We start from the raw sequence: 26,505 nt of genomic DNA on the forward strand, positions 1-26,505 counted from the left end.
GATGGTGTGTGGCTTGGAGGGGAACTTGCAAGTGCTGGTGTTCCCATGCATCTGCTGCCCCTGTCCTTCTAGATGGTAGAGGTCGCTGGTTTGGAAGGTGCTGTTGAAGGAGCCTTGGTGAGTTGCTGCAGTGCATCTTGTATATGGTACACACTGATGCCACTGTGCATCGGTGGTGGAGGGAGTGAATGTTAAAGGTGGTGGATGGGGTGCCAATCAAGCGGGCTGCTTTGTCCTGGATGGTGTTGAGCTTCTTGAGTGTTGTTTGAGCTGCACTCATCCAGGCAAGTGGAGAGTATTCCATCACACTCCTGACTTGTGCCTTGTGGTTGGTTTGCAGGCATTGGGGACATAGGAGGTGTTACTCGCTGCAGAATTCCCAACCTCTGACCTGGTCTTGTTGCCACAGCATTTATATGGCTGGTCCAGTTCAGTTCTGGTTAATGGTAACTCCCAGGATGTTGATAGTGGGGGATTCAGCGATGGAAATGGCATTGAACATCCAAGGGTTAGATTCTCTCTTGTTTGAGATGGTTATTGCCTGGCACTTGTGTGGCACAAATGTTGTCATTCCTTTACTATAAAATAAATTTGGTATTTTGCTTTTCCTTACTCCTTCCCTTTGTTCCAAAACGTTTGAGTCGTTGGAGAATTTGAGTTTCATTTTAATGATCAGTGGCAGAACTAAAGAGTCACAGTCATCCCAAGACTTTCTGTTTAAATCAGCCTTACCTAATGTTGACTCAGTTCAGGAGGTGAGCTAATTTTGTCCTGCATATCAAGAATTGTAGTCTGCAACTTTATTGAGACCATAAGAACATAGGAAATAGGAGCAGGAGCAGGGGTTGGCAACGTGTCCCTACACACACACCAGTGTGCGTGGTTAAAATTTTGAGGTCTGTGGAAATTTTAAGTATCGTGCTCCAAACCTTTAACTTGTGTTTAAAAATAACCTAGTGGCTAGGTTATTTTAAAACACAAGTTTAAAGGTTTGGGGCAAGACATTTAAAATTACTAGGAGCAAAAGTAATTAGAAAGGATCGGGATCGCAAAGGGTACAACAGTCTGGGCAGAGCACTGGGGAAAGAGCATGTTCAGACATGCGACTGCTGGCTGCTGTGAATTTCACATACTGCGCTTTCGCAGACAGGCCAGGATTCTTGGCCGATTTTTGGCCCGGACGAGTTTGCAGGATGTCGTTTTGTAGGAAGTGAGAAATGGAGAAAATAACAGAGTCGCCAGTTAATGAAAGAGGGTCCGGGGCTGCTGACCGGAAACTAGCTTCAATCAGCATTAAAGAGGCAGCTGCTCTGGGGACGCTCAAAAAGGTCTATGAATTTCTCATCATCTCGGTTATTGCTGGAGTGGAGCTGGTACCTTGACAATTATTATTTGTACTTTGGGCAGTCGACATTATAATCATTTTACATTTCAAGGTCTGATGCTTTTCAAACAGTTTGGACACCATTAATGTTTTTCTTTGTGAAGGAGGGTCTTGCACCTGGAGCATCAAATCTGTCTGTTCTCTTTGCAGATGTTGATGGATCTGACTCTGTAGTTTCAGTGTTTTCTGTTCTGGTGATTGTGCTGAATGTTAAGGTTACTATGAGAGCCAAGCCCTCCTGCACATTTGACAAGTTGCCATTCACTTTTCAATTCATGCTACTTTTAGTTGCTAATTTGTCCTGGTCTTAAATACACATACAAGGTAGCATGATTTGCAAGAAAAGCATATCCAGACAACACAGCAGTTGGTTTTAATTTTTCTTGAATTTCTTTCCAGTTTCCAAGGGTAATGGAGTGCGAATCCAACATTTTAACCCAACTTAGCAACTATGAACATCTGTATTCCACAAGCCAGCCATCTATATTTCCAGCAGCAAATTATTTCAGGTTTCACACAGTATTTTTATCGCGTAATGGTTTAGTTGGCTGGCTACATGCTAATACACCGTTTGCATATGGTGTAACTAGCTCTGTTCTGTCAATAAAAGTAATTCACATTGGCATGGCATACTGTTTTGCTTGATAGCTAGCTAATATAGTTGTGCTGCTCTCCACTGATGTCTGTATGCTTAGTTACTTTATAGGGAGAAATTGTTTTAAAACAAACTGCGTTTTAATAGCATTAGGTTGACTATACACTTTATGTACAGATTAATTGCCCCCATATCCATGGCGGAGTCAATAATTTTGTCAGATGTCTGTCGTGCAACATGTTGGTGCATATCCCTAAACAGGAGTAGGCCATTCGGCCCCTCAGGCCTTTTCTACCAGTCAGTAAGATCATGGATGATCTAGTTGTGGCCTTAACTCTACTTTCCTGCCTATCTCCCATAACTTTTGACTCACTTGTAGATCAAAAATCTGTCTAACTCAGCTTTGAATATATTCAATGACCCAGCCTCTACTGCTGTCTGGGGAAGAGAATTCCACAGACTAACGACCTTCTGAGAAAAGAAATTCCCCCTCATCTCCATCTTAAAAGGGAGACCCCTTTGTAGTAAAAGGGTCTGAAAGGGTTAATGTTTGAGCCAGTGAGAGTAACCCCTCCCACTGTAGTGATGATGACATAGTAGTCACATGGGTATGAGGCTTGGAAGAAGCTGGAAGCATCATGAGAGGTATAAACTGGACAGGCTTAATGAGAATGTAAATAGTTATGTATATAAAATAAACAAGTTACTATTTAGCGGATAAAGATTCCAAGAGATCTGCAAACAACACTTGAACTACGCTAACAACAATATACCACATGGTGGCAATGGTGAACGCACCGATAAAGACCTCGCCTCACACAGTAGTACCAAGAAGATGACAGATCTCGAAGGGAGACAGCAAAGAGCTTCAGAGAACCCCATAGCTGAAGGAAGACACAGACAGTGAGTCAGTCCTGCAGGCATTCAGGCTGCATCACAGAAGCGTGATGGTCTGTAAACAGAAACCAGGTCCAGTGATCGGACTGCGAGTTGCAGCACTGAACGATGGTCGAGGATTGGGTGAGAAATCTTTTGGAAAGTGCGCATTTATTGTTTAACAGGGGGCAGGCGAGACTGAGGGGGAAAAAAGTCAATCCCTTGCAAGGGAGTGTTTGGCGTCGGTGGCCATTACTTGAGCAGACAGCGTAGGAAACGCGGGGAAACACCCAAAAAGAGTGGGAAACCTCAGAAAAGAGCAGGAAACCTACGAAAAGAGCGGGAACACCTCCATTAAAGCAAAGAAAAATTTCTTAAAGAGAAATCATTAAGAGTTAGAAAAAAATGGGTTCAAAATACACAATGCCGAAAGTTTCCAGAATTCGGAAGGACCCAATGAAATATAGAATTGGTCGATGTGGAGAAAAAGATTTCAAAGATTTAGAATAGCTTCTCAGCTGCACACCAAATCTGAACCGGAGAAGGTAAACACTCTACTATACTCCATGGGTGCATTGCTGATGATGTGATTGTAAGACGAGGCGTCAGTGAGACATCAGACAAGTTTGATGATCTTTTACGAGCCTTTGGTAAATACTTTATTGTAAGAAGCAATAAGATCCTGGAAAGAGCAACGTTTATTAAAAGGATCCAGATGCTGGGCGAATCAGTGGATGCTTTCATTAATAATAAAAACAGAAAGTGCTGGAAATACTCAGCAGTTCAGGCAGCATCTGTGGAGAGAGAGAAGCAGAGTTAACATTTCAGGTCTGTGACCTATCCATGACCGAAAGGTTTTTGTTTCAGATTTCCAGCATCTGCAATATTTTGCTTTTATTGACACTTTCATTAATGATTTGTACAGATTGGCTGAGGGATGTGAGTATGGAGAACTGAAGTCTTGAGTTGGTCAAGGACCGAATAGTAGTGGGAATAACCGACAAGTCTTTATCAGATTTCTTACAGTCAAACGATTACCTCACTCTTGAGAAAGCAATTCAAATGGTTCGACAGGCAAAGGTCAGAAGACAAAATAGAGTCATCCTGTGGGTTGAAGAGAAGCCTTGGATCAGAAAGAATCCGATGACGGTACAGTTCCTGAAGCCCAGGACGGAAAAGCACTCTACAGATAAGAAGGTACGCTCGGGGGGAAGGTACAAGACATCATGAAACCCTGCCAGCTCTGCGGAGCCAGAATGACCCACAGACAGTGAACAGTGTCCTGCTAATAAAGCTGAATGCTTTAATTGCAAGAAGACGGGCCATTTCAGAAAGATGTGCGAGAGCAAGACCTCTTCTCACAAAAATGCCAAGCAAAAAGCCTTCACACACACAGCTGTGAATGAAGTGGAACAACTTCCATTGGAAGACAAACCAGGAGACTTCTTAGGGGAACTTAATGACCCCAATCAGGTATTCTGGAAGGCAGACATTTATGCCAATGGACATATTACTAATTTCAAATTGGAAACAGGTACAAGTGTGACAGCGTTGTCAGACAAAGAGCCATTGTTGTCGACACATTGCATACAACCAGCAGACACTCAGTTACATGGTCCATGAAGGATTGAACTGAAGGTCAAGGGAAAGCTACAAGCAATATTCCAACACGGGAAGGCGGATAATGGAAACCCTGTACACTCTGAAAAACCAAGAACTTTCTGTATTAAACCAAAAGGCATGCTTGGACCTACAATTGATTTTTAAAAAAGTGGATGAAATCAAACGGCCTGAGTCCAACAGTCGCTTTCAAGCTGACTTTACAGAACTACTTCCGGGGCTAGATGTACAAGACTACAAAAAAGTTCAAGACCGAGAGAAGTCTTACAGGAACCAACAAGCTTGCAATTACAATAAGAGATTTCAAACCAGAAATCTACCAAGGTTGAAGGATGGAGAGAAGATATGGATACGATATCTAGAATGTGAAGAGAGATGAAGTTCATCTGAGATCTTGTGTAGTACACACTTCCAAGGGTGCAATAAGCCGAAATATGAAAAACCTTATCCCTATTCCGTAAACACAACAACCAGTCATATATTTGGAGGAACCAGATGATATTCAAGAAACCCAGAGACAACAGGATACTGCAAACATTGGTCAAGGCCATCCAAGTTGTCAAACAAGACTCTCAAGAAAGACTACGGATCTTCCAAGTCCGACAAGAACATGATCAGGGAGAGCCGTGAAGCCTCCTGACAGACTGAGTCTATGATGTCAGAGACTTGGGGGAAATGGGGTAGTATGTAAAGTCAAAGTGAATGAATGTAGATATATATCAAAAATACATATGAGCAAAGACTGGGGGGGAAGATGTGGGATAAGGGCCTGAAAAGGTTAAAGTTTGAGACAGAGAGCGAGTAACCTCTCCCACTGTAGTGATGATGTAATAGTCACATGGGTATTAGGCTTGGAAGAAGCTAGAAGCATCCTGAGAGATGCTAGCTGGACATGCTTAACGAGAGTGTAAGTATTTGTGTATATAAGATAATTGAGTTACTGCTTAGCCATACAAAGACTCTGAGACATCTGTAAACAATGTTCAAACTATGCTAAGCCATATACAACACCCTTATTTTTAAACTCTGTCCCCTAGTTCTAGATTCCCCCATGAAGGGAAACAACCTCTCAGTGTGTATCCTGTCAAGTCTCCTCAGAACCTTATGTTTCAATAAGATCATCTAAACTCCAATGAGTATAGGCCTATTCTGCTCAACATTTTGATATAACACCTTCATCCCAGGAATCAGCCTAGTGAACCTTCTCTGAACTGCTTCCAATGCAAGTATAACCCTCCTTAAGTAGGGAGACCGAAACTGTAAGCAGCACTCGAGATGTGGACTCACCAATGCCCTGTACAGTTATAGCAAGACTTTCCTGCTTTTATACTCAGTGCCCCTTGCAATAAATGCCAGCATTCCATATGCCTTCCTAATTACTTGTTGTACCTGCATGCTAACTTTTTGTGATTCATGTACAACGACATCCAGATCCCTCTGTACCACAGCATTCTGTGGTCTCTCTGCATTTAAATAATATTCTGCTTTTCCATTCGTCCTGCCAAAGTGGAGAACCTCACATTTTACATATTATGCTCCATCTGCCAAATATTTGCCCACTCGCTTAACCTATCTATATGTCTCTTCAGACACTGTGTCCTCCTCACGACTTGCTTTCCAACCTATCTTTGTATCGTCCGCAAATTTGGCTACTCGGTCCCTTCATCCAATTCATTATTATAGATCATAAACAGTTGAGGCCTCAGCACGGATCATTGTGGCACTCCACTAGTTATAGTTTGCCATCCTGAAAATGCCCCATTTATCCTGACTCTCTGTTTCATGTTAGTTAGCTGATCCTTTATCCATGCTAATGTATTGCCCCCAGCACCATGAGCTCTTATCTTGCGTAATAACCTTTTATGTGGCACCTTAGCAAATGCCTTTTGGAAATCCAAATACACTACATCGTCTGGTTCCCCTTTATCTACCCTGCTTGTTACATCCTCAAAGGACTCTAATAAATTTGTCAAAACACGATTTCCCTTTCATAAAACCATGTTGACTCTGCCTGATTGCATTATGATTTTCTAAATTTCCTGCTACTACTTCCTTAATAATGGATTCTAGTATTTTCCCAATAGTTTCCTGCTTTCTGTCAACCCCCTTTCTTGAATAGAGGTGTTACATTTGCGGTTTTGCAATCCGCTGGGACCTTTCCAAAATCTAGGGAATTTTGGAAGATTACAGCTAATGTATTCACAGTCTCTGCAGTCCTCCTTTTAAGACCTTAGGATGCAGGCCATCAGGTCCAGGGGTCTTGTCAGCCGATAGTCTCATTAGTTTTCACGTGTACTTTTTCTCTAGTGATAGTGACGGTTTGAAGCTCCTACCTGCCTTTTGCCTCTTGATTTTCTGCAATTCTTGGGATGCTTTTGGTTTCTTCCACTGTGAAGACAGATACAAAATACTTGTTCAAAGTCTCTGCCATTTCCTTGTTTCCCATTATTAATTCCCCAGTCTTATCCTCTAAGGGATTAATGCTTACTTTAGCTACTCTTCTCCTTATATACTTTTAGAAGCTCTTACTGTCTGTTTTTATATTTCTTTCTAGTTTACTCTCATACTCTAATTTCTCTCTCTACTTTTTTTAGCCATCCTCTCTGGTTTCTAAATTTTTCCCAGTCTTCTGGCCTACCACTAATCTTTTGCAGCATTGTGCACCTTTTCTTTCAATTTGATACTATCCTTAACTTCCTTAGTTAGCAACGGATGGTGCATCCTTTTCCTGGAGTCTTTCCTTCTCAATGGAATATATCTTTGTTGAGAGTTATGAAATATCTCCTTAAATGTCTGCCACTGCTTCTCTACTTACCTCTTAACTTATTTTCCCAGTCCATTTTATCCAACTCTGTCTTCATACCCTTGTCATTGCCTTTATTTATGTTTAAGACACTAGTTGCAGACCCAAACTTCTCACCTTCAAACTGAATGTGAAATTCTCTCATGTTATGATCATTCTCGCCTAGAAGATCCTTTACTATGAGGTCATTAATAATCCTGTCTCATTACACTTTACTAGCTCTAAAATAACCTGCTCCCAGGTTGGTTCCAGAACATATTGTTCTAAGAAACTGTCCCTAATACACTCTATGACTATTTATTCAGGGAAACTCAAGGTACATAGGGATAGTTGTGGTAATGAAGTTGACCTCAAGTTCCAGGTTCCAGGGAGAGAGGCAGGCTTCAAATAGGAAATGCTTCAGATTCTCAGCACAGCCAACGCAATTGTATGAGTGAGTTTACTTATATTTGTTGTGAATTATTTAACTCCTTGTTAAAAATATTAGGAATTAAGATGTTTAAAGCATTGCAAAAATATGTTGTGATTAATTATTTCATTCTGCTTGCAAATTTTTAATTGACTTCCATTCTGCTAACAAATTGTTTATTGGTAGCTTTTTTAAAACTAGTTGTTCTTTATTGATAGTTTAACAGCATTTTTTAGCATTGTTCAGTTAACTGTTTTGCTTGTTTGCAAATATTATGTTCGAGCCAGGCACAAACATGACAAACACTTCACAAACGTGATTCTTTGAATTATGATAATTACTTTTGTATGCTCTACAGATGGACTCTACACATGAGATATTGGGGTGACAGCTAACAGGAAACAGAGAGTAGGCATAAATGGGTCATTTTCTGGTTGGCAAGATGTAATGAGTGGTGTGCCACTGGGATCTGTGCTGGGGCCTCAACTTTTTTGCAATTTATATAAATGACTTAGATGAAGGGACCGAAGGTAGGGTTGCTAAAGTTGCTGATGACACAAAGATAGGTAGGAAAGTAGGTTGTGAAGAGGACATAAGGAGGTAACAAATGGATATAGATAGGTTAAGTAAGTGGGCAAAAATCTGGCAGATGGAGTATAATGTGGGAAAATGCAAAGTTGTCTATTTTGGCTGGAAGGATAACAAAGAAGCATATTATCTAAATGATGAGAGAATGCGGAGCACTGAGATGCAGAGGGATCTGGGTGTCCTAGTGCATGAATCACAAAAGGTTAGGATGCAGGTACAGCACGTAATGTTATCATTTATAGTGAGGGGAATTGAATACAAAATTAGGGAGGTTATGCTTCAGCTATACAGGGCATTGGTGAGACTACATCTGGAGTACTGTGTACAGTACAGGTCTCCTTATTTAAGGAAGGATGTAAATGCGTTGGAAGCAGTTCAAAGAAGGTTTACTAGACTAATACCTGGAATGGGTGGGCTATCTTATGAGGAAAGATTGGACAGGCTAGGCTTGTATCTGCTGGAATTTAGAAGAGTAAGAGGCGACTTGATTGAAACATATAAGATCCTGAGGGGTCTTGTCAGGGTGGATGTGGAAAGGATGTTTACCCTTGTGGGAGAATCTAGAACCAGGGGTCACTGTTTAAAAATAAGGGGTTGCCCATTTATGACAAAGATGAGGAGAATTCTTTTCTCTCAAAGGATTGAGAGTCTTTGGAACTCTCTTCCTCAAAAGGCAGTGAAAGCAGAGTCTTTGAATATGTTTAAGGCAGAGGTAGATAGATTCTTGATAAGCAAGGGGTAAAAGGTTATATGGGGTAGGTGGTAATGTAGAGAAATCAGTTCAACCATGAACTTATTGAATGGCGGAGCAGGCTCGAGGGGCCACGTGGCCCACTCCTGCTCCTAATTCGTATGTTCGTGCGTATGTTCGTACTGACCCACGCAAAATCAGTCCTAATCATAATACTTTTGAAAGAAATCTCTAGCTGCAACTGATTTTGCATATCACCAAACAGACTGCATTGTATTCTTGTTCCACAGGATGATACAATGCTGAGCACAGTGTAAGTTCTGGAAATACTCTCACTGCAGATTGGCTTGTCTAATGTTCATATTCTATCACTGTGAGATTAAAGTGACATTTTCATTAAATAAACCATGATTCTTTCAGGGATTGCATAATAATTCAGACTTATACTTGTCTTTACATAAAATCAAATGACTGTGTTTGCTGACAACGCAACCACTAAGTGGCACTGCAGTGGCACATGCGCAAGTGTAGCCTTTGCCACTAAAACGTCAAGCAGCTGCCAGGACTAAAGATGGCGCTGCTCAAATAATCACACGATGGCAACCTAAACTCGTGGCAGCACACAATGGCCGGAGAGCGAGCGGGTGGCAGGGGTGGGGTGAGTGGGCGGGGTGGGGAGGAGGAGAGCGCCCCCACCCCCGCTATCTGCCCACGATAGGCGATGATGTCTTCTGTGCATGCGCCAACCAGTCCTGGCAATGCAGAACGCAGCGCATGCGCAGAGAGTAGGAAACAATCCGCACATGTGCGCAGATTGCCGCAGTCTGATGACATCAGCTGCCGGCTGCGTTGTCGATAATCACTTTGTATTTTTAAACAGTGACCCTTAATTCTAGATTCTCCCACAAGGGGAAACATCCTTTCCACATCCACCTGTCAAGACCCCTCAGGATCTTATCTGTTTCAATCAAGTCAGGCAGAGCAGTGACAAATGGAATTTGATCCTGAGAAGTGTGAGGCAATGAAGTGTGAGGACTAACAAGGCAAGGGAATATACAATGGATGGTAGGATCCTAGGAAGTACAGAGGGTCAGAGGGACCTCGGTGTACTTGTCTATAGATCACTGAAGGCAGCAGATAAGGTGGTTAGGAAGGCATATGGGAAATTTGCCTTTATTAGCTGAAGCATAGAATATAAGAGCAGGGAGGTTATGATGGAGCTGTATAAAACACTATTTAGGCCACAGCTGGAGTACTGTGTACAGTTCTGGGCACCACACTATAGGAAGGATGTGATTGCACTGGAGAGGGTGCAGAGGTGATTCATCAGGATGTTGTCTGGGCTGGAGAATTTCAGCTATGAAGAGAGACTGGATAGGCTAGGGTTGTTTTCCTTGGAGCAGAGAAGACTGAGGGGAAACCTGATTGAGGTATACAAAATTATGAGGGGCATAGACAGGGTAGATAGGAAGAAACTTTTTCCTTTAGCGGAGGTGTCAATAAACAGGGGGCATAGATTTAAGGTAAGGGGCAGAAGGTTTAGAGGGATTTGAGGAAGAATGTTTTCACCCAGAGGGTGAACACACTGCCTGAAGGGGTGATAGAGGCAGGAACCCTCACAACATTTAAGAAGTATTTAGCTGAGCACTTGAAACACCATAGCATACAAGTCTATGGGACAAGTGCTAGAAAATGGGATTAGAATAGATAGGTGCTTGATGGCCGACACAGACACGATGGGCCGAAGGACCTGTTTCTGTGCTGTATAACTCTATGACTCTAAATCACCTCTTACTCTTCTAAATTTCAACGGATACAAGCCTAGCCTCCCCAGTCCTTCCCTGTAAGACAGCTGCCCGTTCCAGGTATTCGTCTTGTAAACCTTCTCTGTACTGCCTCCAACGCATCTACATCCTTCCTTAAATGAGACCAGTACTGTATACTGTACTCCAGATGTGGTTTCACCAATGCCCTGTATAGCTGAAGTATAACCTCCCTACTTTTGTATTCAATTCCCCTTGTGATAAACAATAACATTCTGTTAGCCTTCCTAATTACGTGCTGTACCTGCATACTAACCTTTTGCGATTCATGCACTAAGACACCCAGATCCCTCTGCATCTCAGAGCTCTGCAATCTCTCACCATTTAGATAATATGCTTCTTTTTTATTCTTCCTGCCAAAGTGGACAATTTCACACTTTCATTCTTTTCAGTGAAGCCTCTCCCCGCTCTTTTCAGTGAAGCCTCTCCCTGCACTCCATGCTGTTTCCAATGAAGCCTCTCCCGGTAGTATGCAGAGCAGGCAGAGCACGTAACCCTGATTTGACTCCAGTGGTGCCATATTCAACCTCATTAATGGCCTCTCCTAAACTTGCACAGCCAAACATGCATTCAGTAGCAGGGAAGAGAAGCCACCATTAATATTTAAAGGGATCATCAGCCACTTTTAGGTGAGTTGCTGATTGACTTATACTGGCTGCTGCTGAGTTAGCAGAAGTGTTTTGAGGTTTGTACTTCTATGTAAAGTTGGCAAAGTCCACAGAGAGTAATGTGGCACATGGTGAAGGCCTTTGTTCTCACTTAAAGGGCTCTGCTCAAACCAGTTACTTGTAGTCATCATGGGTGTTGTAGTTTCTATCCTCCTTGGTCTGAAGCATGGAAAGGAGAATGAGCAGAGGTGACACAAAGGAGGACATGCTGCTCAAAGTGGGAGGGTGGGGGTAGAAGGATTATCAGCTGGAAGCCATTAATACTCAGGGTCTTCAGGAAGCATTTCTCCTGTCTCAGCCTCTGCGAGAAACAGTGCGTGCAATCTCTCAATTACACTAAAGAGAGTGCTTACAAATCTGCCACCTACTGCAAGCAGACCTGCAGCCTCAGAGCAGAGCAAGGACGACAGTGGCAGTAGCTTTGAACTTCTTGGTATTGGGCTCCTTCCAAGCTGAAACAGGCGACATATCCAACGTTTCGTAATTCACCGTCCACTGTTGTTTAAGGGAGTTCCCTGACGCTCTGTATGCAACCAGAGGGCAATACATTGCATTCTCTGTTTCCAGAGAAGTGGTGGAATGAACACATGGCTTTGTTGAATAGCAGGCTTCCCCATGGTGCAGGATACCACTGACTGCACACATGTTGCTTTGTGGATACTGCATGTAAATTCAAAGGTGTACCGGAACCACAAAGAGTCCTGCTAACTCAGTGTCCAGCTGGTGTGCAATCATACTCATCACATCATGCAGGTCATTGCATGGCAGCAGTCATGATGCCTTTATTCTGCACCATTCTGCTGTACCATCAGCATTTGAGCCACCATGAGAAATCAGAGGATGGCTACTAGGCAACAAGGGCTATCACCTGGCTCATGACTCCCATGCACATGTTTGCAGCATGCATACAATGAGAGCCATGCTGTCATAAAATGTCATCAAACAAACCAGTTGGGTGCTTAAGCTACGTTTCTACTTCCTCAAACACTCACGAGGGGCCCTGCAGTACTCCAGAGTGCATGTCTCAATTCGTCATAGTCTGCTGCTCGCTGCACAATCATTCCATTGTGAGAGTCCAGCCATTGCTACCACATATACAGCCAGCAGCTAAGAAGGAGGAGGAACAGGAGGAAGTGAGGAGGTAACCTTTGCGGCCAGGCTGCCCATGATTGAATCACCCGACTGCTGTACCAATGAACGCAACCCGAATTCCCCATTCAACATCAGTCCCACACCTCACCACCTCTCTGTTACTGACCATCAAAGCATCCTTTTGACCACAATGCCGATCTAAAAGCCACTACAAAACCAGCATTCCAAAACAACTTTATCAAACAAACCATTCAATATTCCACACAAAGTCAACTCGTCACCCTTGTGCATTCTCGTAGTGCAAGTCATCCATGTGCCTTTGCCTATCTTAGTGCTCCTCCACACTGCTACCCCAGTGGCTGCAGCATAGCTGGCAGAAAGCTACTAACTTTCAGTGGGGGAGACTGCAGATGGTCTTGCAAGATGACCTGGCACAGCTCTGGCCCTAGAAGGCCCCGCTTTGGATTGCACCACCTCAGCCTGGGCAGCAGTAGTCTGGCTTAAAAACAGAAAATGTTGGAAATACTCAGCAGGTCAGGCAGCATCTGTGGAGAGAGAAGCAGAGTTAACGTTTCAGGTCAGTGACCTTTCATCAGAACAGTCTGGCTGGTTGATTGATAGGCAATAGCAAGAGCACTGGTGAGGTGGCAGTGGTGGGAGGCCGAATGCTGTCATCCTGAAAGAGGACAGCAGATTCATGTTCAATGGCGCCACTACCACAGCAGTATGTTGGAGGACAGATTGCTGGACTGCTATGAGATCCTGCAAGCCCCTTGGGCAGTAATCTGAGCATTTGGGACAACAGGCTGAGCATGCATGACTTTAGTCTGAGCTTCCACTGCAGCACTTGGATGTTGGGTGGCTGCTGCAATGCGAGCCAAGATATTAGGCATTGGATGGTCTAACATGGTTGCTTCCACAGTGCAGTAATGGAGTTGGTTACCAATTCTACACCGGAAATGTTGAACTCCAAGCTCTGCACAAATCTATGTGTAAGGTTGATGCCGGACTCCTCCATGCTCCTTTACAGTGACAGCAATCTTTTTGACAGGCCTGATAATGCACCAAGCATTTGTGTTCAAATCCATCAGCCTTTTTCTGTACACTGCCTTATCAAAATCCTCATCTGAGTCCTCTGCTGCAGAACTTGTGTGTGACCTTGATTTCCAGCGAGCTGACATCTGCGCTCCCCTTCCCTTCTGCCCTGGCTGCAGGTCACTTGTGCCCCAGATCTCACCAATTGCAGATCCCATATCTAAGCTGCTCCCTAAAGTATGCTCAGTGTCAGTATCTGAGATAGTGACTGTGAGTGTGAGAGCGAGTGGCAGCGTTTCTTCATCATTAGTCTCCTCTTCCTCTTTTCCTTCTTGCTTCTGCACCATTGCCTGGCTGGGTTGCTGTGCTTGAGTATCTGAAAGGAGAAAGGCACAAGTGTAGGGTTACATTGAGGGGAGGAGGGGAAAGTAAAAGGTGTATCCTTAAACCATCAGCTTGTATATCAGAAGAGATTGTGGTTCTAGGGCTAGTGGGGATGTGAGGAAGAGGATTAAGTATGAGCATATCATCATCTTCAGTGCTGTCAGTCCTGCCACTGGTCATAGCCTCAGTCATTACCAATCCAATGATGGTGAGCACCGTCTCCATTGGGGTGACCACATGCAGCTGTGCCTGATGGTTAGCTGATGCCGTGTGCATTTGAGCACCACCTTGTCCTGCAAGAGAGACGGAAGTATGTGAGTCTGGTGCAATTTTTTTGGGTGATGTAGCTGTCATGGTTGAATGGTTGACAGTGTGTGCAGACTGAGAGATGTGGATGTGAGGCTTGCAGCAGTGCTGTGTGTATGAGGGTGTGGTGGAGCATATGAATGTCAGGTATGAGTCATGATTGCGGTTGTTGGTAAGTGAGTGACAGGGGTGTAGTGAGTTGAACAGTGTGCGAGACTAGTGATGTAGTTGGTGGAATATGACATTTCAAGATACATTCACTGATCGTGAGCACTAGTGAGGTCATTGAACCTTTTGTGGCACTGCATCCTGATCCTCAGGGCTAGACTGCTGGCATTGACCGCCACAGCTATTTGCTTCCACTGCCTGTGCATTGTTTGCCTGGAGGACTTCCTGGTCCCCTGAGGTTGGAGAACCTCTCCTCCTGTCCACCTTCTGCACCGCGGCCTCCAGTGCTGTGGCAAAGAACCTTAGAGCTTGCTCTCTGCATGTTTTAGAAGAGTTACAGCACTTGCTCCAGTCAAAATGCACCTCCCCCTTTAAAAGCTGCAGGCTAGCTTGAGCTGATGCTAGCCTCTCACGATTTTGCACTCCCTGAACAGGCTTGCATCCACTCAGCAGCATGCTTAGTGCTGGCTGCATGCTTCAATCATGTAACTGAGCAGGCAGCACAAAGTTTTCATCGGAAGGAATGGACATGAGTCAATCATGCATTGCAAACCCCGTGCCTGCTTTCAGGCCTTATCAAATTTCATGGCCAATGTATAGCATAAGCCCAAAACCTGAAGTTATAAATGTGAAATGAACAGGAAAATATGCAAATAAATTGACATGTCTGTAATTTGCAGCATTTCACATAGCAAGATATATTTGATATATTTATGCTTGTTTTTTTTTTTATTCATTCATGGGATGTGGGCATCACTGGCTAGGCCAGCATTTATTGCCCATCCCTAATTACAAAGACTAAAATGGCAAATATTAGGTAAACTTACAAATATCAGATTTGACTATATTTAAGATTTTCTGAAAGACTACATTTTCCATAGTTCTTGAAATGGTAATTATTGTTACATCTTATAATGTTAGTGTATGTCTATATATATATATATATATATATAGATATATCATGCTAGACCTCAACCTGATTTGAAAACTGTTGCTGAAGTGAAGAAAGGACTTATTTAAAAAATCACCAGGCCCTTGGTTGGAAAGACATTTGTATATTAACAGACAGTGCTTGTGGAGACAAAGGGGTTACTACCCTTATCCAATTTAACCCAAAATGGACTTTCAGCACCAGGTATTATGTATAAGAAGAGACATTCCAGGGTCGACTGAGACCAGAAAATTCACAAGGATTGTGCGGCATGAACCCTCACAACATTTAAGAAGTATTTAGATGTGCACTTGAAACGCCATAGCATACAAGGCTACGGGCCAAGTGCTGGAAAATGGGTTTAGAATAGATAGGTGCCTGATGGCTGGCATGGACACGATGGGCCGCAGGGCCTGTTTCTGTGCTGTATAACTTTATGACTCTATGACTCTACAAACAGATGTGGTCAGACCAGCTGGTCACGTGACCAGCTTGCTTGGCAACCTTTTTTCTGAGTTTTGCAAACAGTTTGAACTGAGAGTGTCTGTTTGCTCCTGGACTGAAAAGACCTCTCCCGGCTGGCTCACCACAGTCTCCTGTCTGTCTGCTCCCATCTCTTTCTCACAAACCTCTGAATTCACTGAAGAAACATGAACCCCAAAAGAGAAAAGTCTCCAAAAGCGAACAAGGTTTAAGAAGAATACTGGGCCCCAACGAAAAGAAAGATCTGCCTACAATCAAGGACTCTACAGTGAGCCTGAAGACCTGCAACAAAAACTTTTCAAATATTGCCTCAAATTTTTCCACTTTATTTTCCTTCTGCTCTTTTCTGTCTCTATTTGCATGGGTGCGTCGTGTATCCATAGGGGTCAACCAAATTAGAGTTTAAGTTTAATAAATTTCAACTTTTCTTTAAACCTAAGAAAACCTGTTTATGCTGGTTTCTTTGCCTTATAATTGGAAAGCAGTGAATAAGGATTCACCAAGAGGGAGCTAAAAACATGGTGTGTTTAAAATTAAACCCTATTACGTTAAGACCAGGTGAAGGCTGAGAGGGAACCCTAGACACCTTTCTCACTTGATTGTAACAATATAAAAAACTATCCTTTCAGAAATAAATTTATGAATATGTTTTAATCGTTCTTAAAATGCCAAGTTAAAACTTGGTTCTTAGCAAATTCAGATAAAGAAAGTCATTTATATAGTGCCTTTCACAACCACTAATGTCCCAGAGTGCTTTGAGGTACTATGAAGTGTAGTCCCTGTTGTAATGCAGCCCATTTTCACTCAGCGAACTCCCACAAACAATAATCCGATAATGACCCGATAATCTGTTTTTGAAATGTTGTTGAGAGATAACTATTGGCCAGGACATCGGGGAAAACTCCTCTGCTCTTCAGAGTAGTGCCATGGGATCTTTTACATCCACCTAAGGGAGCAGACAAGGCCTCAACTTAACGTCTCGTCCAAAAGGCAGCACTTTTGACAGTGTAGCACTGCCTCAGCACTGTATTGGAGTGACAGTCTTGATTTCTGTGCTCAAGTGCTGGAGTGGGTAGCTGCCTTTTTGTGATGAAAAAGGTGCTGCCTCTGAAAGATCAGGAAAATGTTTATTCGAGTGTTCAACTAAGATAATTCTACCATTGCAGAAGTAACAAATCCTTTGTGCATTGCTGCAACTATATTTATCTATGTGACGATCTGCAGGAGTGGTAAACTCTGGCAGCTAGCTCACACTCTTTGTAAGACGAATTACGTAAGCTTTGACTGGCATTATTTCCTTCATCTCAATTAACGTTTATCTTCTTTCCAGATGGTGACAAAGCTGACATCTCTGCCACTACATATGCAGATATCAACATCATTGCTGGTGCACTTAAGCTGTACTTTAGGGATTTGCCTATTCCTGTCATCACCTATGATTCATATCAAAAATTCATTGAAGCAGCCAGTAAGTATGAATTTTGAGGCCCAGTCCAACTTGCAGTGGGAATTGGTGAATAATAGACAAGACAATGGTATTTGGTAATAATGCTAATTCAGTTACTGCACGTAGATTGCATTTTTAAAAATGTTTTGTAGTAATGCCGTGAACAAAGATAATCAGTATGACTTCTGTCACCAATTTCCTCAGCCCGATATCGGATTCCGTGGTGGTGGGGGCTGTGGGGGGCCTGTCCCAGAGAATCAGAGCGGCGGCTGTCTGCCACGGAACCCAATGCCGGGATTGCCGGGCCCGAGCTTTCCTGTGACCGTGGCTCCGTGGCAACCCGTCCACTGCTCTGCGATGGCTCTCTGCTTTCCATTTGTGAATTAAATGTTTGCATTAATTTCACTGTAACCCACGGCAGTCTTACCTTCAGTTCCCGATCTTCAGCGCAACGTGCATCACTCACGTGCCTTCACTTTCCCGTCCAGGGAAAGCTGGCACCACTGAGGTGGGGAAAGGGTGAACTCCGCAGTATTTGTATTTTGCTGAAGTGACTGCAGGGCTGGCAGCGTTTTAAAAATGGCGGCAGCACCTGCCTCTACATCAGGTGACAGTGTGAACAGCACTACCAGTGCCGGCCCGCCACATGATTTTGGCAGGATGGAGGGGTGCGGGCGGCTGTCATGAATATGATAAGTGGCTGCCTGCCGCAGAATCGCAGCGACATGGGTTCCACCTGGGGCAGCTGCCATTTGCCACGGGACAACAAAATCCAGGCCCTCACCTCCACTATAATCTTTGATTCCTTGCTCAGCTATGATTCTGCAGTTAACAGATGCTCTGTGGTACCTCACATGGCCACCCTCCACACCTGAGCTTAGACGGTGAGTTTTGGCAGGTAATTCAGCTGTGGAGGGGCATCACAGCTTAGCCAGATCCTGTCCTGGATGTGCACACCACAGTAGGGGATCTGATATGTTTTCCATCATGTAGGGATGTAGGACAGGATTGAGTATGCCCATCATACCTCCAACTGTTAAATAGCCTAACAACACAGTCAAGGCTGCTGCAGGAATATTGGCTATTGGAGTGAAATATCTGAGGGCACTGGCACCCTGGCAACTGTACATTAACAAGCAGTCAGCATCTTCAGAAAAAAGTTAGCCTAGATTCAGTAAGGGTGGGAGAGAAGGCAAAAATGGAAATAAATTTGATATTCTTTTAAAAAAATATCAGTGTTATGTTAGGAATTCATTAGAGAGCCAATATTTCTGAAGTTTAGTACAAAGAAAGAAAAGTCAATGTGTGTGAATTAATGTCTATTTTATGAGCAATGTATATTTTCTTTTAATTAGAAATTACTAACCCGGATGATAGGCTGGAGGCCATCCATGAATCCTTAATGTTACTTCCTCCTGCACATTATGAGACACTAAGGCACTTGATGACTCATCTGAAAAGGTAAGCTGGTTTTCTGCTTAGGTCAATGATTTGCCAATTCAGCTGAGAAGTATGAATCATTTAATGCACAGAAAGTGTCAATATACTAAAATTCTGATAATTCTCTGGATAAAAATATTGAAATGTAAACACACAAAGTTCTTCAGAATTCATCTGACTGGTCCATAATCCTAAAACAGTTTTACATTGCAGTAAACACTCGATGCATGAGTCCTGCTTAGTTGATTACTTATCCAAAAGGAACTCTATTGGCCCATGTAAACCCAATGGTAAGGAAGACTCAATTTTTCTTGGGTCTCCAAATTTGCCTCTATTACTGCAACAGCAAAATCTCTTTGGCCAAGCTTTTGGTCACCTGACTTAATATCTGCTTATGTGACTCGGTGTCAAATTTTGTCTGATAACGCTCTTATGAAGTATCTTGGGACGTTTTACTACAGTAAAGGAACTATATAAATGCAGGTGGTGGTGTATCTTTATGGCAATTAATATTCTGCAACATTTCAATAGAATACAATTCTTTCTAAATCAAATCTCATACATAACTAATTTGAAATATTAAGTGATAATTGCTATGAAAGAAAAATGTTAGCCATTAATTAGAATTATATTTAGAATTGATTAATATTCCATGTAATGTAGAAACATACCACAAAGCAGAAATGTGAGGTGTAAACTAACATTTTATGAGACGTATTTAGCTTGTGATGTACCGTTGAAGTAAAATAGCCGAAGGGGGAATAAATTTGCTAGAACCAGTTTAGTGATGGTCATCTATTTTTTCATTCCCTTGTATTCCTACATTACATTAGCTTGCCTTTATTTTAAAATAGTACCTGTGGGCCTTTCACATGATCAGATATTTCAACAGAATAAAAATGCATTTAATTTGAGGAGAACTATTAAATTTATTTTTATAAAATTGACCTGTTAGTATTCAATGGTACTATATTAAAATGTGAATGTCAAAACTGTTTAAGTTCTTACTTCATTTCCCTTTATATATTCATGGAGGAGCCACTAAATTTAGTTCTGGGAGAGTGGGTAGGTAGGATAGTTTGTCATGGATATCTCCATGACTGCTGTCAGTGCTATTTGGGGAGGGGTAGGAGGAGGGATTGCTACTTTCATCTAACAAGCTGACTGTTTCATACTTGTATTCCCAAGTGGGGAAAAGTGAGAATAGGCAAAAACGTATTCCAGACTCTCTTAAGATACTGTCAGTGCTGGAAATCTCACAAGTCCAACCTGCAACTATCTGGTTGGGAAGTAGAACCTTTGCTTCTTAGGCTCTTGGATCCCTAAATTAAAAGCAGTTAATGCATTAATGCAAAAAAACTTTTAAATCATTGAATACCTTCTATGACTGTGGGAAATCAATTATTCTTAGTGCTGTAACACATTTTGCTCGTTCATGTCAGGCATTCAGACACACTTACAATAAGAGAAGATGGTAGGGAAATCTTTCTGCTCTTATATTTTGTCTTCAAAGCCATGTCTATTTGTTTATAACCTGTTGTCTACCACATTTAGTGAGTACGTCATGCTAGGCCCCCGCCTGCCATGACTGAGGCACGTTAATTTTGTCATGAATATTGATTTTAAACTGTTACTGGAGTAAAGAAAGGACTTGTTAAACAGATCAGCCGTAGCTGGAAAGACATTTACATATTAATAGTGTTTGGAAGAACAAAGCAGCCATTCCCTGACACATTCAACTCACAATGGACTTCTGATCACTAGACGTTGAAGATGGGGGAGCTCGTGTTCCAGGTCGACTGCTAAGATGGCCGAATACACAAACTGACATGGTCAAACCAGCCAGTCACATGACTAACCCGCTGGGCAACCTGAGTTTTTTGAATTTGTACAAACAGTTTGGGCAGAAAGCAGAATGCTCCCGGACTGAGAAGATCTCTCCTGACTGGCTCGCCACAGCCTCTTCTGTCTGCCTGCTCCCATCTCTTTCTCACAAGCCTCTGAATCCACTGAAGACACATGAACCCCAAGAGAGAAAAGTCTCTTACAGCAAACAAGGTTTAGGAAGAATACTGGGCCCCAACGAAAAGCAAGATCTACCTACAATCAAGAACTCCACAGTGAGCTCGAAAAACCATAACAAAACCTCTTCAGATATTGCCTCAAACCTTTCTACTTTATATTTCTTCTGCTCTTTTCTGTCTCAGTTTTCATGTGTGTATCGCATATGCTTGCTAGCGTGGGCGCGTCATGTATCCGTAGGCATTAACCGAATTAGAATGTAAGTTTAAGTTTAATAAATTTCAACTTTTATTCTTTAAACCTAAGAAAGCCTGTTTGTGCTGGTTTCTTTGCCTTATAATTGGAAAGCGGTGAACAAGGATTCACCAAGGGGGAGCTAAAAACACTGTGTGTTTAAACTTAAACCCTGTTACAGTAAGACCAGCTGAATGCTGAGAGTGATCCCTATATCCCTTTCTCACCTGGTCGTAATAGATATCATAAATTTATGTTTAGTAATTGCGCTGCTGATGTGCATCTTTTGTGTCCTGTATCAATTGAAAACTAAGCCAATTCTTGGTTTGCTTATTGAGTACAACTAGTTTGAATAGTTGTCCAGGATCTTAACTGCTTTCCCATCTCATAATTTATTAGCATGAACTTAAAAAAAAACTGCAACAGCTGTGTTGTGCTATGATTTGCTGCCAGCACATTTTATTACCATAGACCTTACAGAAAAGCAGGGGCTGTGTGGTGGTTCTTCGTTGTGATAACAAACACTGCTAGTCAGTGTCTTACATGGCTTTTACGACTGCCAAAATCATTAGAAAAGTCCTTTTAGCATACCGCATTTAAAGGACATGTGTTACCTTGTGGGAAATTGAATTTAATAAAATTTGAATTAATTCTGTAACTAAAAGCAAATTTTTCTAGTCCTCAAGCAGCATTTTAGGACTTTCCCGTTAAATATGTTTAAATAGGGCTGCCAGAAAATCAAAAAAGTCAATATTTATGCCATTGCTGTTCTATATTTTGTTTATAATCCTGTAGGATTAAGTTATTGGCAATCTTGCAACTCCTGACCTCGTAAGAGAGGTGAGAACTGGAAATAGTTGTATAATTCCATAATAAAAAGGTCACTGACCTGAAACGTTAACTCTGCTTCTCTCTCCACAGATGCTGCCAGACCTGCTGAGTATTTCCAGCATTTCTTCTTTTTATTTCAGATTTCCAGCATCTACAGTATTTTGCTTTTATTTTAGTGTATAATTCCATTGTTGACTGCTGAAACTCTGATTAAAAGTTTGGGTGGCGCAGTGGTTAGCACCGCAGCCTCACAGCTCCAGGGACCCGGGTTCAATTCTGGGTACTGCCTGTGCGGAGTTTGCAAGTTCTCCCTGTGACTGCGTGGGTTTCCGCCGGGTGCTCCGGTTTCCTCCCACAGCCAAAGACTTGCAGGTGATAGGTAAATAGGCTATTATAAATTGCCCCTAGTGTAGGTAGGTGGTAGGGAATATGGGATTACTGTAGGGTTAGTATAAATGGGTGGTTCTTGGTCGGCACAGACTCGGTGGGCCGAAGGGCCTGTTTAAGTGCTGTATCTCTAAATAAAATAAAATAAAAGGAAGGTCATTTTCAATATTGCTGAAATAAGCTTGTTTTGGTGTTCCATATGCATAGTTTAGCCTTTCTTTGTTTGCTGCATGGCCTAGGCATAGTCTGCACCACCCCACACACCCCTCCCCCCCACCTTGACCTCATAGGCTGATGTCCAGAGGAAAATAGAAAGCCTATACGTCTGAGGCCTATTCGGTTGCAGGAGTTGCCGGAAGGTGCTAATTTGAGGGAAACACCAACCGCTCCACTCCAGATTTTGTCAGGTTTTCTCCCTTAGCCATTAGCTCTTGATGTTGTAACCCAGATCGCCACACGTGTAAGTGTGATCTTATCCTCCAGGTGTGTGAAGGAAGCAGCTGCAGGTCACCGCTTCCATCCCCCGAACCCTCCAGCTACTTCGCCCTCAGATGGTCTGTCTGTAGGTCGCTTAGGAGTGAACTCAGTGCAGGCAAGTGATTTTCTGGCCAAGAAAAGGCTGAAGCTGAAAAACTAGTATAACCAGTGGCCAGTCTCAGGCTCAGCAGGAGATTGAAGTCTCTCAATCACAGCAGTGGGGAAAGCGCAGTAAACTGACCAAGTTATTTTAAATATCACAACAGAGCAGCAATTCAGAGACCAAGTTGGGGCGTACATTGTAACCTGTGTAGTCCAGAGCAAAAGCGTCTTTTTCATGTTGAGATAAGTCCAGAAATTTGAATCCAAATTAGAAAGAAGATCAAGATCTAGATTTTTCCAGATCTTTTACACAGTTCACAGATCATAAAAAAGAAGCAGATTATAGACAGAGGCAAAGTCTTACATTTTTTCCAGTCTAGTCCAGTACAGAAACATGATCTTGGTGCCCAGTGAAGCCAGGAATTTGAAGCCAGATTTGAGAGAAAAAACATATCCAGGTCTTATCCAGATCTTTACCAGAACTCACAAGGTAAAGCTGGGGGATGGTGTTTGTACCATCAGACAGAGGCCATGTAAACTAACCGTTAACCTGAAGCTTGGGCTAAAAATACACCCACTGTTAGAATCAGGGAAACTGAACCAGCAGAAGAGACAATTTAGTGGGAAGAAAGAGCAACGGATGTCAGCAGATGGCCGCAAATAGACATGAACAGTGAAGAGCTCCCTAGGGAGCTGACTGCCCAGGAGCCATCTTGGTGTTCTGTTACAAACTATAAATTATCTAGGGTTTTCATCGTATCTTGAATTGATTGAGAAATAGCCATCCACTGCTGCTGTTAAAACAACTGGTTAGAGCAACATGAGAGCCTTAGTTTAGGGTATAGTTGCTAGTGTCTGCCTTACTTGAAACAATGGAAATTTAGAACAGAACATAAACATTGAAAAGTATTGGAGTGCTATACAATCACAAAATTTATCTAATATACTAATTTGATTCTTTATAGGGTCACTATGCTTGAAAAAGACAATTTGATGAATGCTGAAAACCTTGGAATTGTGTTTGGGCCTACATTAATGCGACCCCCTGAACAGAATTCGCTGGCAACCTTGAATGACATACAATACCAGAGACTGATTGTCCAACTCTTGATTGAAAATGAAGATGTCTTGTTCTAAGAGGAAAAACAATATGAAGTAAAACCTACATTGTAGTTACTATCTGTGACTGAGCTGCAAAGGCACTGGTGCTAGTATCTCCTTGCAAGGTTCGCTATGTAGACTTAAGAAGTCTGTGATGCTGCAGATGAATGCCAAAACATTCCCTGTAGCCTGCTTTTTAGGCAGTAGATGTTTAATTAAGAGTGTTGAGGTTGGGGAAGAATATCCTATTATTTTACATGCTTTCCAACAACAATAGGACAAAGTTATATAATATAGGAAAAACAAGTAAAAATGATATGTGATTACCAAAAGCTACAGAGTTGGTATCTTTTTTTATATATATAATACATATATGCTCATCCAGTAAAGCCAATAGTCAGAATTCCACTCCAAAGTTAGCTTAGTGCAGAGTGAGTGTATTTTTTATTTGTAATAGTATTTACCTGTTTTGTATGTGAATTACATCACAGAATTTTGAATTGCACTAAGTGTCTCTATAAATTGGTATATCAACTAATTTATACGTATACATTTTTCAAGAATTATTACCCATTAAACTTAAATAGAAACTTGTGCTACATATAACAAATTATTAATATACTACAAATGATAAATTTTGTAATAATTGTGGGAAAAACATGCCATCCACATGCAGCAGTAAGGGATGGTATTCTAATAGTAATATTCTTAATCTTTAATTATCATTGGACACTTTTTCTCTTCTGCTCAAAGCTCCCCTACTGTATTTACTCTCAGTCCACATTGAGAACTGGATTAATTTGTCACATTGCTATATTTATGACTGGCGCCTAGTGATTCATGGAAGGCATTTAATTGTATATATGTATAAAATTGTGTTTAGTTATCACTTTGGTAAAGATAGCGAGAAATCACCAAAGTGGAGAGTGTGGAAGGATTTTCTGTAGTTCTTCCATTTTATATCTTTTTGTGAACATTAGCTATATTCCTGGTTATCATACTTATATAAACTGCATTTCAAAACTGTCAAACATCATACTTTCATAGCAAATTCCTTTCATACATCACTTTGGTTAAATAAAACTTATCAAACCATTCATGTTTTGGAATGGCATATTTGTATGAGAATGGTACAGTGATCCCCTGGTAGATGTTGTTAATTAATATTTTCAAAACAAATATTTTTAAACTAGATAAAAAGCTGTTTGTTCCAAGAAGTGTTCTGTGGATGACTTTGATAGTTTTCAAATGCAAATATATGGTTTAACCAAAGCAAATGCTGCAAATGTTTAAAAGACCACTTGTTAATTTTTTTGAGATGTAAATTTTCATTTGAACTGAGCAAAGTCACTGGTACCTGCATATGAAATGTTTTGCTTTGAAAGCTTTTGGCTATTTTATTTCCCATCTATTAATGTGTAAATTGATACCAGATTTACTTTGTAAATTATACAATGTACTGTGAAAATTTTATTAAATGTACCATTAAATTTAAAACCTGCAAATTACTGATTTTTATCAACAAATAGCTGGGGGAAGAATTTTTCTCTTTACCTCAAGATCAAATGGAATCTGTATTGTAGCAGAAATTTCAATAATAACATGCCAATACTTTAAGGATGTCATTCTTAAACGGAGATATGCTGAAACATTCTGCTGCATTCGAAAAAGAGCAAGGGAATTCTTGTTTACATTTGTCCCTCAACCAGAATCACCAAAAGCAGATTACCTGGTTATTTACCTCATTGTTGCTTGTGGGACAATGCTGTGTGCAAGTTGTCTGACGTGTTGTACAATGTTCCAACAGTGACTTATACTTCAAAAGGACTTAATGGCTGTGAAGTGCTTTGTGACATGTTAAGGATGCATAATCAGAACTGCAGGTTTGTTTATTTTTTTTCCTTTTTTTCATCCCAACTGAGCGAAACAGCAACTGTTGATAGCTTCGAATAGCTCTACTGAAATTTTGGAGAATAAGGATATTAATAACTTTTCTGTTTTGAACTATTCTTCCCCTTTCCCCAAGATAATTTATTTCAGTAATTTAAAAATAAAGGAAGCTAAATTGAACTCTCTAGCATCCTTTTTTTTTTCATGCACAACGCTGCCACATAAGACTCGAAAATGGGGTCCAAGATCTGCGCACGTACTACTGATGGGAAGTGCTCAGGACACCGTCTTGGTAAAGGGGTTTGCAAGCAAACGCCTAACGACCACTGGCAGCATGCAGAACGGTGAGACAATGATGTGAATCTGTGCACTACTGATTTGCAGCCACTGCCATTTTCATACTCCATACCCAAGCAACTTAACCTTGCACAGCTGAACATGATGTTGAACAGAAATAAAGACTCCCCCACCGCCATCCCCCACCAGTTCTATTTAAAGGGATCATGAAGTACTTACAGATTAGTTGCTAGATTATTTATTCCAGCTGCTAGTGCAACTGTATGTGTTTTTGGAGGTTTCCTTTACTTGTCCAATGTTTGAATACAGACATTGGTCTGGCTGGTCTTTTCTTCTCATAAATTATTGTGCTGAAAGAAGTTGCTTTAGACATGGGTGGCCCAGTTGAGCTTTCTCTGGGAATTGAACATGACTGGGAAAA

At 41.7% G+C, this 26,505-nt stretch overlaps 1 protein-coding gene across 3 annotated transcripts in view; it reads left to right on the forward strand.

Moving 5' to 3' along the window:
* chn2 (chimerin 2) overlaps positions 1-25,394 on the forward strand; it is a 397,580-nt gene extending 372,186 nt beyond the window's left edge. For all 3 annotated transcript variants that reach the window (XM_068059521.1, XM_068059512.1, XM_068059531.1), the window contains 3 exons: positions 17,187-17,324; positions 18,659-18,764; positions 23,762-25,394. In XM_068059521.1, coding sequence (XP_067915622.1) covers positions 17,187-17,324; positions 18,659-18,764; positions 23,762-23,933 — 416 coding nt within the window. In that variant the 3' untranslated portion in view covers positions 23,934-25,394. The remainder of the gene's footprint in view (positions 1-17,186; positions 17,325-18,658; positions 18,765-23,761) is intronic.
* The last annotated feature ends 1,111 nt before the right edge of the window (positions 25,395-26,505 follow it).

This window comes from Heterodontus francisci, chromosome 2 (assembly GCF_036365525.1).
Source record: "Heterodontus francisci isolate sHetFra1 chromosome 2, sHetFra1.hap1, whole genome shotgun sequence".
In the NCBI taxonomy this organism is placed as follows: Eukaryota; Metazoa; Chordata; class Chondrichthyes; order Heterodontiformes; family Heterodontidae; genus Heterodontus; species Heterodontus francisci.